This window comes from Triplophysa rosa, linkage group LG2 (genome assembly GCF_024868665.1).
Source record: "Triplophysa rosa linkage group LG2, Trosa_1v2, whole genome shotgun sequence".
Taxonomy (NCBI): domain Eukaryota; kingdom Metazoa; phylum Chordata; class Actinopteri; order Cypriniformes; family Nemacheilidae; genus Triplophysa; species Triplophysa rosa.
This window is the reverse complement of record NC_079891.1, coordinates 34,482,580-34,496,230: the sequence shown is the minus strand read 5'-3', so window position 1 is coordinate 34,496,230 and position 13,651 is coordinate 34,482,580. Positions and strand designations below refer to the sequence as shown.

The 13,651-nt window shown below is 37.3% G+C and overlaps 1 protein-coding gene across 1 annotated transcript; it reads left to right on the top strand.

Moving 5' to 3' along the window:
• The first annotated feature begins 846 nt into the window (after positions 1–846).
• On the top strand, positions 847–12,598 carry fgf10b (fibroblast growth factor 10b). Its single transcript, XM_057323400.1, has 3 exons — positions 847–1,328; positions 11,301–11,404; positions 11,779–12,598. Exons 1-3 carry the CDS (start codon positions 1,025–1,027, stop codon positions 11,968–11,970), a joined length of 600 nt encoding a protein of 199 aa, XP_057179383.1. The 5' UTR covers positions 847–1,024; the 3' UTR covers positions 11,971–12,598.
• The last annotated feature ends 1,053 nt before the right edge of the window (positions 12,599–13,651 follow it).

Genomic DNA, 13,651 nt, shown 5'->3' with positions numbered 1-13,651 from the left:
GATTGTTGAAACACACGAAGAGTTTGGAGGTGTACAATAAATGGAGATTGTGGAGGTTTGGGGTAAATATTGCATGAGAAAAGTTCATATCGAGATCTTAAATAATATTGACTTTGGCTTGCAGGCTTGACAAATCTGAGATGACACATTGTTGACATCTCTTCTGAAACTCTAATGACAGACACATTTGTGACATTTCTGACTCTTTTCAGGAGAAACATCTGAGACACGGACGAGACTTCCTTTACTTTCATGGATGTCTAGGAAAAGCGACCTGATCTGTGATTCTTCTTTCTTTCGGGTTGTCAGCCGTTCACGAGCACTGAGGGGTTCTGTGAGGATGATGTGCAGGAAATGATGATAAGATAGTGACGTTTGAGCAGCAGGAGATAAACCACACGAGCAGTGGAGTTCATCCGTACAAACCGTGAGATCAATGCAAAGGAAAAAAGACGGCTGTATAAATCACACCTTCTCAAGCCACGGAAACCACATCATGCGAATGCACATTTTCTAAACACGCCGATTAGCAAGCTTCTTATCTTCAGACGGGACCAATCAAAGGTGCCCTCCGGTTAGGTTTGTTCGGCGTTTTCAGCGTCTGCGCTTTTCTTCTCCGGTCCACTATCAAAGAGTTTCAGATAACAGTCATTCACAAAAGCCCTATCACACAAACCCTGTACCTACAGACCACAGACGGATGGAATTCTGGAGGGGGGGGGACGCGGCGAGGAGGGGCGAGCGGGGTGTGCGCGAATAGAGGAAGGCAGTCAGGATGAGGGATTAGGGAGGGGTGAGGAACGCTGAGAGAAACCTCGCTGGAGGTAAAAGATCACATCAGGAGGAGGCATGCCAGGAACCGGCTGCTTTTGACATTCGCCCGTGGAATAATTCCCTGGAAATACGAGAGGAATAAGCACTGTAATGGGATCGGTGAGGTTCCTGCGCGTCTAACGAGAACCTTTTTAGTTTGGTTCATGTTTTTGGGGCATCCACGCACGTTTCATGAGCAGCATGTTCTTCCATGTGGAATACCATGAGATGGACAGTGAGTAACGCCGTGTCTGGATGCCGGACGGCGCGTGTCGTTTATCTTCTGCTGGTGTTTGTCGTCCTCTCGTCGGGCGCCGCGTGTCATCGCAGCGGGTGTCGGGCCAACCGGCCGCCCAGGGTCACCAACTCCACCATCTCGGGGCGGCATGTGCGCAGCTACGTTCACCTGCAGGGCGACGTGCGCCAGAGGAAACTCTTCTCCTTCCAGAAGTTCTTTCTTAGGATCGGGAAAGACGGGAGAGTCAACGGCACCAAGAGCAAAGACGACCCCTACAGTGAGTTCTTATGAGTTTAGTCATCCTTCAAAGTTTAGGGTTTGACAATTACACCAGCAAGAAAAATCTATTTGATGTTGAATTTAGAGGAGATAGTGTCCGGAAATGTGGGTGTGGAGATTGTTTAAATGAACACACATTTTTCTCAAAGTACTCAAAATACAAAGCTCGGGATGAAATTAGAAGTGTATATGTACCTCTTTTTCAATTCCGTTCAAATTCATTTTTATATTTAAAAATTGTATATACCATTTTGTATTGTTGCAGAACAGCTTTTCAGTAAATATTAGTAAAAATAGTGGACCCAAAAATAAAAAGAGGAAAATTATGAAATATAGAATGCATGGTATTTAATAATTCATAATAATTGTCTGTATTGTAAACAGACCACAGTGTCTATCACAAATAACACAGCAATATTAGTTTGTTATTTAAGAGTATAATGAGTTTTTTATGAAGTTTGTTCAATTCTGTCATTAAATTGAATTTTCATGAGCAGAAACAATGATGTCAAATTTGATCATAAACACTTAAACGATTCTTTAATGTGTAGTTAATGTACAATCCAATTCAAATATCGGTTTATAAATGTATATATGAGAATATATAACTGAATGTTTAATTAGCCTTTTGTTCGAGGCTAAATTCATGAATTCCTATAGCCTTATATTGTTGTAAATATTGAAAGTGTAAGACTATTATAAAAGTTCCTACATGTAATATTATTGCAAAACAGCACTTAATAGCTTTAAATGATTTACAAAACATTTAAAAAAAAGATCAGATCAGTAGTCTATTTTAATGCGAATATATTCGTTAAAAAAATCTTGGCATTTCTGTCTGAATCTACATTACAGACTTTAATCATGATTGACTCATAAGTGTTGCTAATTGATGTTATTGGGCATTAAATGATGTCTGGATGTGAGTTGATGTGTGAAGCCAAACAGGAATAATAATATTGATGTTTAAAATGAACTGCGTCAATAAAACAAACAATGAATGGAGCGTTTGAGGAATTGTGCGGTTGGGTGTAATATCTGCTTTAATTGTGTTTTAAATCTGACAGCCATTAACCCACATACTGTCAGACATCTTTTAGACGGATACAGCACATAAAACATAAGTGACAATTCATAAACATATCCCAAAGACTGATGCTTGAGTTTCCAGGATTATATATTCTGTACAATGTCTGTTATTATAGAAGTGATTTGGTGATGTCTTGTATTTTAGTGAGATGCAGAATGAGTTTTACACACAAAAAGTTTATTAGGCTTTGCTCATATGGAGTCCATGTGCAGATAAGAGTCTTCCTGTTTCCTCTGTGCGTGTGTGTGTGTGTGTGTGTGCGTGTGTGCGTGCGTGAATGTGCGTGTGTGTGCGTGTGTGTGTGTGTGTGTGTGTGTGTGTGTGTNAGTTGAGTTTGTGCCTGTGTGTGCGTGTCCGTGCGTGTGTGTGTGTGTGTGTGTGTGTGTGTGTGTGTGTGTGGGTGTGTGCGTGCGTGTGTGCGTGCGTGAATGTGCGTGTGTGTGCGTGTGTGTGTGTGTGTGTGTGTGTGTGTGTGTGTGTGTGTGTGTGTGTGTGTGTGTGCGTGTGTGTGCGTGTGTGCGTGCGTGAGTGTGCGTGTGTGTGTGTGTGTGCGTGTGTGTGTGTGCGCGCGTGCACGTGTGACATCCCTTCCTTTTCCAGGCCATGGCAGGGGGTCATCTCTCTTAGACACATTTATTTGTTTCTGGTGCTTTATTCTAATTACTAATAAGTAATATAAAATAAATAATGATATAGAATAAAAAAAATTCCCATAAGCAAGAATAGAGTGATGAGATAAATGGAGGACAAATTCAGACTTTTGCTCATGTCTTCTGTTCCTTAAATATTTATTTTGTAAAAAGACTTTTCTCTGTAATCACACAAGTATAATCTATCCAAATAATTGGATACATTTGGGTAAGAAATTGGATATCAATCCAAAGTTGTATCCAAAAGTGACGTCTTAAAAGTGTTCTAACTACACTTTCAAACGCGAGCTCGGCAATGTCTCAGACTTTGCTCAAATGATACTGAAGTCAACATCAGTCTCAAGTTTTTTATAAAAGAATAAAATGATCTTAATGATTTTATGCATTGGAATGGCGGTTTATCGTAAAGAGGACGTTTATATTCACCTAACAATTTTAAGGAGGAACATATGAGAAAATGATACTTGCTGTAACACTTTTTGACTGTAACACTTTACCCAGTGCAACACTTTTTTACTGTAATGTTTTTTTTTACTGTAACACCTTAAAGTGTTACAGTTTTAAGGAGGAACATATGAGAAAATTATATTTGCTGTAACACTTTTTGACTGTAATACTTTACTCACTGTAACAATTTTTACTGTAATGTTTTTTACTGTAACACCGTAAAGTGTTACAATTTTAAGGAGGAACATATGAGAAAATGATACTTGCTGTAACACTTTTTGACTGTAGCACTTTACCCAGTGCAACACTTTTTACTGTAATGTTTTTTACTGTAACACCTTAAAGTGTTACAGTTTTAAGGAGTAGCATATGAGAAAATTATATTTGCTGTAACACTTTTTGACTGTAATACTTTACTCACTGTAACAATTTTTACTGTAATGATTTTTACTGTAACACCGTAAAGTGTTACAGTTTTAAGGAGGAACATATGAGAAAATGTTATTTGCTGTAACACTTTTTGACTGTAACACTTTACTCACTGTAACTTTTTTACTGTAATGTTTTTTACTGTAACACCTTAAAGTGCAGCTGCTTTGGGTTTGTATCAGTCAGTTGTGTTATCACTGTGTGTGTTTGTGACTGTGGTTGTGTGACAGAGGAAATGTCTATCAGATACTGTGTGTGTGTGTGTGTGTGCGCGCGCACGCGTGCGTGCGTGCGTGCGTGTGTGTGTGTGTGTGCATGAGTCAGTTTCCTACTGATATCCTCATCTCTGATAACATCACGCACACACTCAGTGAGTCTTTTCCAATTTTACAACTCATTTACAGCATTCACAAGCATGTCTCTTATTGAAGTGGTGTACAGCACAGCTGCTTGTTCTTATGTCTATAGGAGTTAACACATGTTTCTGTGATTATACAAACGTCTGTTTGTGTGTATGAGAAACGGCAGCAACGACACACATGTTCTTCATTAGCTGCATTTAACTTTAAGCGTCTCAAAGGGTCTCATGAGAAGCTAAACATCAGGTTAAACCGAAGGGCTTTACGGTCAGACTTGAGTCAAATGAATCGTCGTCAGATATTTTGAGGCGGTCGACATTTTGTTCCAGGGGGGAACATTCATTGCTCTTTCAAAGGGAAATGATTGCTTAGTCTCATCTGCGTCTCAGGTATATCCTGAGAAAGAGGCAGAAATATTTCAGAAGAGATGTCAACAATGTGTCAAACCGAGCTCAGATTTGTCAAGTCTGCAATCAAATGTCAATATTACTGAAGATCTCAATATGAACTCCAACATTTCTCATCACATTTACTGAAATCCAGATCATTTTACCTTTGACATTATCGACACATCCGGCCAGAGACAGAGAATCTTCTGTTAGCGGGCAAGGTTTCATGAATGGCGTGATGTGAATATCACCGCAGACACATCAAAGGTGAGTGTCTATTCACCATCAGCAATGGGATGCGGACAGAAGAATAATGGCGAGCGGGTGAAATTACACGAGTCTTTCTAGCGCAGGTCCAGTGTTTATGGAAATGGATACTGCAGAAGTGATGCTCTCCTCAGGCAAGACATGCTTTGAGATGCCTCTGAATGATGTCACACGTTTGAAAGAGCGCCATTGGCTGGGAAAGAGGGAAACAAAGGGTTTTGTGAGGTGTGTGACATCATGCCGATGACCGTGATGCAAAATGAACAGACGAAAATTGAATTGGTAACACTTTACAATAAGGTTGCATTTGTTAACATTAGTTAACTACAGTAAACTGAAAGGGAAAAATCAGCCAAAAATGAAAATTCTTAAATCATTTATGGGCCGTATGTCATGTCAAACCTGAATGACATTATTTCTGCAGAACACACAAGAAGATAGTTTGAAGAATGTTGAACCTCTTTGACTTCAATTGCATGAACACAAAACCACTGAGACATTTCTCAAAATATCTTATTTTGTGTTTCACTGAAGAAAAAGTCATATGCAGGTTTACAGCCAATCTAAACTAACGGTGTTTAGCGTGCTCTCGTAAGTCGCTTTGGATAAAAGCGTCTGCCAAATGAGTAAATGTAAAATCTATTATATAAAATAATGTTATACAATATCTATGTATGATATCTCAAAATTGTTTGAAATAGCTTTTCGTGAGATTCTCGAGGCGAGAATCATGAAATAAAAGTTAAATTAACTTTTTCGTATACTGCTTGTTCTTGTTCTTACTAATGATTGTAACACAGCGAGAGCTTTTAACATGGCGTCTGGTCTGTCCTCTCGAGAGACTCCAACAGATTTATAGCATTTTATAGGGGTTCCAGTTTAAAACATTCTGATCCTGTTTGATAAAGCAGGAGTCTGTTGTGTGTCTGAGTGAGACCGTGTTTGATGTTAATAATGTGTCGTGATAACTAAACCACACAGGCAAAAGTTCTTTCTCGATATAAATTAACATTTGTCACTTGCGGTGCTGCAGGGCGGATGCTATCCTTGCATCAGGCTATCCCTTATGAGTTTTACATAGTTACTATAGTTAAACCATGGTGTTTTTTGTAAAACTGTGGTTATACAAATAGGAATCTGCCCATCAAATACTGTAAAAAAATCTGTAAAAAAACAGAAATATACGTGAAATAGTTTTCCCAATTTTTCTTGTAAATTTGTTGTCTTGTTCTGTAATTTTATAGTTTTGACATTATTTCAAAAATAAACCTTAAAAAAAGAAATCATGTTAAAAAAACCTGAAATTTTCTGGCAGCTGAGACACAGCTGGCCGCAGCTGGGGCGCCAGAAATAAACTGTAAAATAACGGGTTTTCCCTGTAAAATGACACTTTCCCCCTGTTTTTCTTGTAAATTTGCTGTCTTTTTTGTAATTTTACGGTTTTTGACGGTGTTTCAAAAAATACATTTAAAAAATCTGTAAAAAAACAGTAACATTTCTCTAAAAAATCTTTAAAATAACAGAAAAACTGTAAAATTACAGGGTTTTTTTACAGTGTACAATTTTACTGTAGTAAAACCATGGTGAATTTTCAATTGTTTACAGTACTGTCTCAATACCAAATTTTTAGTAATAGCCAAAAGTACGTTGTATGGGTCAAAATTCTAGATTTTTCTTTTATGCCAAAATCATTAGGATATTAAGTAAAGATCATGTTCCATGAAGATATTTTGTAAATTTCCTATGGCAAATATCTAAAACTTTATTTTGTGAGTGGATGCAGCAAAATCGCTAACAAAAATGGACGGAAACAAGCCTACAAATTTCCCTCTCTGCTGCCACTCTTTGGGAATTACCCACTCAAATCTGGTATGTATGTAAAGATTAGAATTTCATCTTTCAGGTTCATACTCGCCACAACATCATTACAGCAGTAAGCCAATAGAGAGCGTTAAAACAAACCTGTTTCTTCTTATCATCGGCCTGCTATGGCACCTCTGATGGACAACTTTAAAGGCAATTTTTTTCAAGATTTTGATTTTTTGCACCCTCAGATTCCAGAGTTTTAAAAAGTTGTATCTCAGCCAGATATTCTCTAATCAAACATCAATGAAAAGCTTATTTATTCATCTTTCAGATGATGTAAAAATCTCAGTTGAATTGACCCTTAAGACTGGTCACAAATAAGGAGATGTTAGGGGGAGGTGTGGTCCAAGGTTATTTTAGTTTACTAAAATTAAAACTTTGAAAACGTTTCTATTCGTTGAAATGAAATAAAATATTGGCCTAAAAATTATGGGAAAAACTTAAACTAAACGAAAAATTGTTGCCTCAGAAATAAACTGAAATAAGTTTAAAGCACTAAAGTAATAATAAACAAAAAGTTATATAAAATAAAATAAAAATAAAATAAAATTAATGAATCTAATAAAGCAGCATAAAAATTTAATAAATAAAATAGTAAAATGACAAAATCGTAAAACAAAATAGCTAAAACTAACTAAAATTAACATAAAAACTGAATCTAAGCAAATTTCTAAATAGTTATCAAACTTAACAAAACTAATAACTCTGGGGTGGTCTCATTCTATATCTGATTGGACAAATATTTGTACGTGATGAGTCATCAATAGATTTGATCTGTTTTTTCAGAAAGACTGTAAATTGTGAATGCATATATTTACACTTTTTGACAATATTTAGAAGTACACACACAAAATGTCATTCAATGAACAAAATGTGTCAACAACATGTTGAACGCTGTCTTACTTCTAAAAAAGCGTCTGCCAAATGAATACATGTAATGGAACTCAAATCTTTATCTCATGTTTTTAAGGCAACCTTTACATGTATCATGTCCTCAAACATCGTCTTTGTAGTTGTCAGCGCGTCTGGATGCTTCAGGCATGAGCCAGACGTCCAGGAGACCACCAGTACAGAGCGAGACCGCTGCCATGTGTTCCACAGATGGCGTCACGTCTCCACCGACACAATAAAACCAATGCAGACTCCTGTGTATCAGTACCAACAGACGTGATGCAACATTGTTTGGTGCTTTGCTCAGAAACTACAACTGTTTGTTTTGTTTTTCATGACAAAAACAACCTTTTCAGGCACCAGACACAGATATAGCTCTAAAGAATGGTGGATTTTGGCAGAGCGCTGTGGAAAATGCACCTCCACAACACAACTACAACCCAGCGTTGAGTAACGACGTGCAGTCGAGCGTGGCATGCTCGAGAAAACATGCAGCATGCAAAGAAAAGCTGAGCGTTTAATGTTGACCTCCCGCCGTGTTTCTCCACATCTGCTGTGATTTCTCTCTCTCTCTCTCTCTCATGCAGGTGTTTGGATCGTATGTGTGAAATATACAGGCGATTACAAACAGATTTACTGTAATGACTTGGCTTGCTTTCTCTCGCTGCGCTCTCTTGGGGTTTGTTTAGGGTCGTCATAGACATCGAACTTAAAAATAAAGGTGCGTCATGATGCCAGAAGAACCTTTTTTGCTATACAAAAGGTTCTTGATAGTAAAAATATCTTTGATCTTTGATGGAGATTTGGTTCTTCTCAACTCAACTCTCAACTCAACTTTATTTATATAGCGCTTTTACAATTTTCATTGTTACAAAGCAGCTGCACATGAGACACATTGACTACAAGCAAAACAATCAAAGTTATACCTGCAAAAACAAGAAAAGGTTGAAACACAGAAGACAGACACACCCACACACAAAACACTCCACACACACAACACGCACACGCACCAACACACACAGACACAGAGACACACACAGACACGGATGCGCACGCACACACACACAACACACACACGTACGTACACAGACAAGTACGCACACACACACACGCTCAGTGAGAGCACACATTTAGGATAAAGGAGAGTCTTCTATGGCATTGATGTGAAGAACTTTTCTTTTTAAAGTGAAAACTTTCAAACTAGTTATTGAAAGTTTAAACACACCTACTTTTATTGCTTTTTCCACATTTTAGAAACTATGAAATAAAACTCAAGTTTATAGTGACCGAAAAATGTTGATCAGATAAAACCTATAGTTTGTATTTTTATTTCTTTGCATAGTGTACAAATCAACTTCGGGTGCATTCTGCCAATTTTTAAACGTCCTTTTAAAATAAACACAAGTTTTTTGGCATACAGTACGTGACCCTGGACAACAAAACCAGTCTTAAGGGTAAATTTTTCAAAATTGAGATTCATACAATGCCATGTACCCTTTTCCATTGACGTGTGGTTTGTTAGGATCTGATGATATTTGGCCGAGATACAACTATTTGAAAATCTGGAATCTGCAAAAAAATCTAAATATTGAGAAAATCGCCTTTAAAGTTGTCCGAATGCATAGCACAGTACTCACAAAAATAACGTTTTGATATATTTAGGGTTGGAAATTCACAAAATATCTTCATGGAACATGATCTTTACTTAATATCCTAGTGATTTTGGCATAAAAGAAAAATCTGCAATTTTGACCCACACAATGTTTTTTTGGCAATTACTAAAATGTTCCTGTGCTACTTAAGACTGGTTTTGTGGTCCAGGGTCACATATCAATTTCAGTTTGTATAAACACAGTTTTACTGCAAATACCATTGATACTGTAGTAAACCCATGGTTCATTTGTGCTTACCATGGTTTATAACCGTGTTTTTACTTATATTAGAGTACCATTTGAAAAAACATACTAAATTTTGATAAAGGATGATGACAGGATTCTAGTCAGTTGTATCCAAATGTTTGCCTAATGGAGCTGTACATGAGATCTTTATATGTGAACGTGTGTGGTATTAAACATATGGCAGGCGTGTATGTCAACATCATATTTTCACCTGATTTAACTTGAAATTGTTAGCCGTTCTTTCTGTGTGTGTGGGAGAGCTCCATTCATCTGCAGTCTGGTGTCTCTCTGCTCTTTGATCACCGATCATTGAAGCTTCTATAATCCATCTCAATGTCACGCTGTCTGTGTTTCTCGCTCTTTCATGCTTTCATCCTGAGCTGAGAGGACACAGTCAGATAGTTTTACCGTCTCACTTGATACCTGGAACCCGAGACTTCACGCACACACACACGCACACACTGACACTACCTGTACACGCACACATTCACTCTTTCACATCCACACGTTTCAGACTCAACATTATATAAACATTTGGATAAATACAACTACCTAATAATTGTTACGATATCTTATATGATGAAAATGAAGATGCTTTGTTTGTTTTTAACACAGCATCCATAACAAAATGTAACAAACGTGTTTAAATGCAAAGCACGCTACAATGTAACGGAATCAAAAATCATAAGTGGACACAAATGTAGCGTACTCCTAAAGTCGCACAGATAAGAGTAAATAAAGTTGATTGACATCAGAGTGTAATGAAGTCATTTAGAAGCGTGTGTGGCTTTATAAACCTCATCCAGTGAGTCTTTCCCTTAGTCGGGGGCAACAGAACTGTTCTGAGCAGCAACTTCAGCTGTCATGATAACAATGTCTTTCAACACTATTACACTGATCAAAGAGCACCCCCCCCCCACCTCCAGCCCCAGGGTTCACACCCGCAACCAGAGGGGTTATCAGGCTCTGATAACCAGCCATCACATGACATCCAGAGAGAGAGAGAGAGAGAGAGAGAGAGCTGTTGTGCTTCTTTTAAAGTGATAGTTCTCCCAAAATGAAAATGCTGTCATCACTAACCATCCGATTGTTCCAAACCTGCATAAATGTCTTTGTTCTGCTAAACACAAAGGAAGATATTTGGAAGAATGTCAGCAACCAAACAGATCTCATCCCCCATTGACTCCCATACTAATCATTTTCCCTGCTACGGCAGTAAATGGGGGGTGAGATCTACTCTATTTGGTTACTGACATTCTTCCAAATATCTTCCTTTGTGTTCAGCAGGATAAAGACATTTACGCAGGTTTGGAACAATCTGAGGGTGAGTAAATGATGACAGAATGTTCATTTTTGGGTGAACTGTCCCTTTAATTTTATTTATTTATGTAGTCTCAGATGTTTCTAAAGTTGCTTGAGAGAAATAAAAAGAGAAACACATGAGAGTGTTTGAAACATGTGAAGAGCGTGGAGGTGTAAAATAATCCGGATTTGGGTCAATTTGATGAGAAATGTTTGAGTTTGAGTGGCTTGATGTTTATCTTCAATAATGGTGACAATTGTGAGATTTCTGGCTCTTTTTCGGGAGAAATATTTGAAATGTAGATGTGACTTAAACAAACTCTCCACTTCATCTGATGTGTAGAAAATGAAATGACTCTTACGTGTTGGTGGTGTGTTTCAGGTATTCTGGAGATCACATCAGTGGATATCGGGATCGTCGCCATCCGAGGTCTGGGCAGTAACCTCTATCTGGCCATCAGTAAGAAGGGAGAGCTGTATGGGGCGGTGAGTACTCAAAATAAGACCAAATCACAGATGAGAGCTCTCAAGTGTTTCTCCTAGACATCAATGAAAAAAATGAGGGGCAAATGGAAACTTTATTAAGTCTCGTCTGCATCTCAAATGTTTCTACTGAGAGTCAGAATTGTCACAAATGTGTCTGTCATTAGAGTTTCAGACGTGATGTCGACAATGTGTCAAACTGAGCTCAGATCTGTCAAGTCTGCGATCAAAAGTCAATATCATTGAAGATCTCGATATGAGCTCAAACATTTCCCATCAAATTTACTGAAATCCAGATTATTTGACCTCTACAATCTACGTTCAAAAATGACAATCTAATTTGAGACTAAGTTGACATCTGCTCTGTATATTTCCAGAGAAACTACGGTGTAAACTGTCGTCTGAAGGAGCGGATCGAGGAGAACGGGTATAACACATACGCATCTGCCCAGTGGAGGAACAAGAAGCGTCAGATGTTTGCGGGTCTGAGCGCTCACGGCAGGCCTCTCCGCGGGAGAAAGACTCGCAGGAGGAACACAGCAACACACTTCTTGCCCATCGTGGTGTGACTTTCAGAATGCTGCTGAGACAGAGAGAGAGCAAAACGAGATTAAAGACTTTGTCTCCTCATAACGTCTGTGCTCATTTGAGATGTTCAGTGTTTGTTTGCACCTTTGTTGCTCTTCGGTTGCTGGCACTAGACATTATATTCTCACACAAGTTCATATTGAGTTGTATCATGTACTGGACAGGGGAGCAGGTCAATGAACGAGGAAAGATAACTGCAAATCTAAAGTTGTGGATTATGTGTGGAGGATTTTCCTTTAAGCTCTTAATAATAGGATCACATTCCTTAACAGGTCTGTTTACTTTTATTTTTTTATTTAATGGACTGCTGAACATCTTGTAGCTACACTAAAGCTACATGTACTGCACAGAGAGAGAGAGAGAGAGAGAGAGAGAGCGAGAGAGAGAGAGAGAGAGAGAGAGAGAGAGAGAGAGAGAGAGAGAGAGAGAGAGAGAGAGAGAGAGAGAGAGAGAGAGAGAGAGAGAGAGGAACTGGGGATATGTGAATACAGAAATTTGTATCTGTTCTGAAGAACTGTTTTGGACTGCTTTAAAGTAAATTATTTATTTGTATTTAAATAAAATACTTTTAAAACATATTAAATGCATATAAAATGGATAACTTCCTTTAATTCCTGTGAAATAAAATCTATTTTGTTATGCTCCTAGTTCTGTGTTTTCACACTTTTTACTCTGATTGTTCTGGCCAAAAGACATCTTAGACTCTGGATGTACTTGATGGTGTAAGAAAAATCTAATAAAACAGGTCACATTTGAACTGAAATCTAAATAAAATAAAATATATGATAAAAAAATAATTTATAATTTAACAAATTATTATTTTTAATAAATTATATATAAAAATAATATATAATTTAATTAATTACATTTTTAAAATAATATATCATTTATTTTAAAATTTATTTATAAAAATATTGACAATTAAACACAAGTTCTTCTTATCCTAAATCTTCCATATGTTTTAGTTTTCAAGTTTTTTTTAAATCATAATTCTCAAAAATGATCCTCAATACTGTACAATATAATGATTCTTACATTTAAATCAGTCCGAATATTATCTAAATAATATTTTATTATGCAAATATGTTTTAGATAAAATAAAGTCCATTACAGCTTAATGTTTTACAATTAAACAAGAGCTTTTAAATCAAACCTGTATAATAATAATAATGATCATTTTTTTGCATTGCAGTTGTTATCTTGTAATACAACATGTAGATTTTAAGTTGACAGGGTCATGGATGCTACTTGGTTATAAATGATTATGGGACAAACAAATGTGACCTAAAATAAAACGTCAACATTTAGAAGAATGTTGCTAAAACATTCCAATGAATCCCAAAAACCTCATTAAATTTTCCACTCGCTCCTCAGCTCTTATCACAGCATTTGTTTAGTATCACACTTTTTGCATCCACTTTCACAAACATTTGTGTTATTTCCATTACACTCAGCCATTTACAGAAAGAAACAACGCTCTGTAACGGGAAGTAAATCTCTGTATCTTTTATCTAAATAGCTGTTGAAAATTTGGAAGCAAAAGGCGCTCACTCAAATAATGTGATCCAGCTTAGAGAAACATGTGGAAAAACACTTCAGGCCAATCTTCTAATGAGCAATGCTGACACACACACACGCACACACGCACACACACACACACAC

Excerpts from the sequence above, each read along its gene's own strand:
- fgf10b (XM_057323400.1), top strand. The coding sequence starts at position 1,025 with ATGTGGAATACCATGAGATGGACAGTGAGTAACGCCGTGTCTGGATGC. Across the intron at positions 1,329-11,300 it reads GAGCAAAGACGACCCCTACA|GTATTCTGGAGATCACATCA; the intron begins GTGAGTTCTTAT and ends GGTGTGTTTCAG. Across the intron at positions 11,405-11,778 it reads AGGGAGAGCTGTATGGGGCG|AGAAACTACGGTGTAAACTG; the intron begins GTGAGTACTCAA and ends GTATATTTCCAG.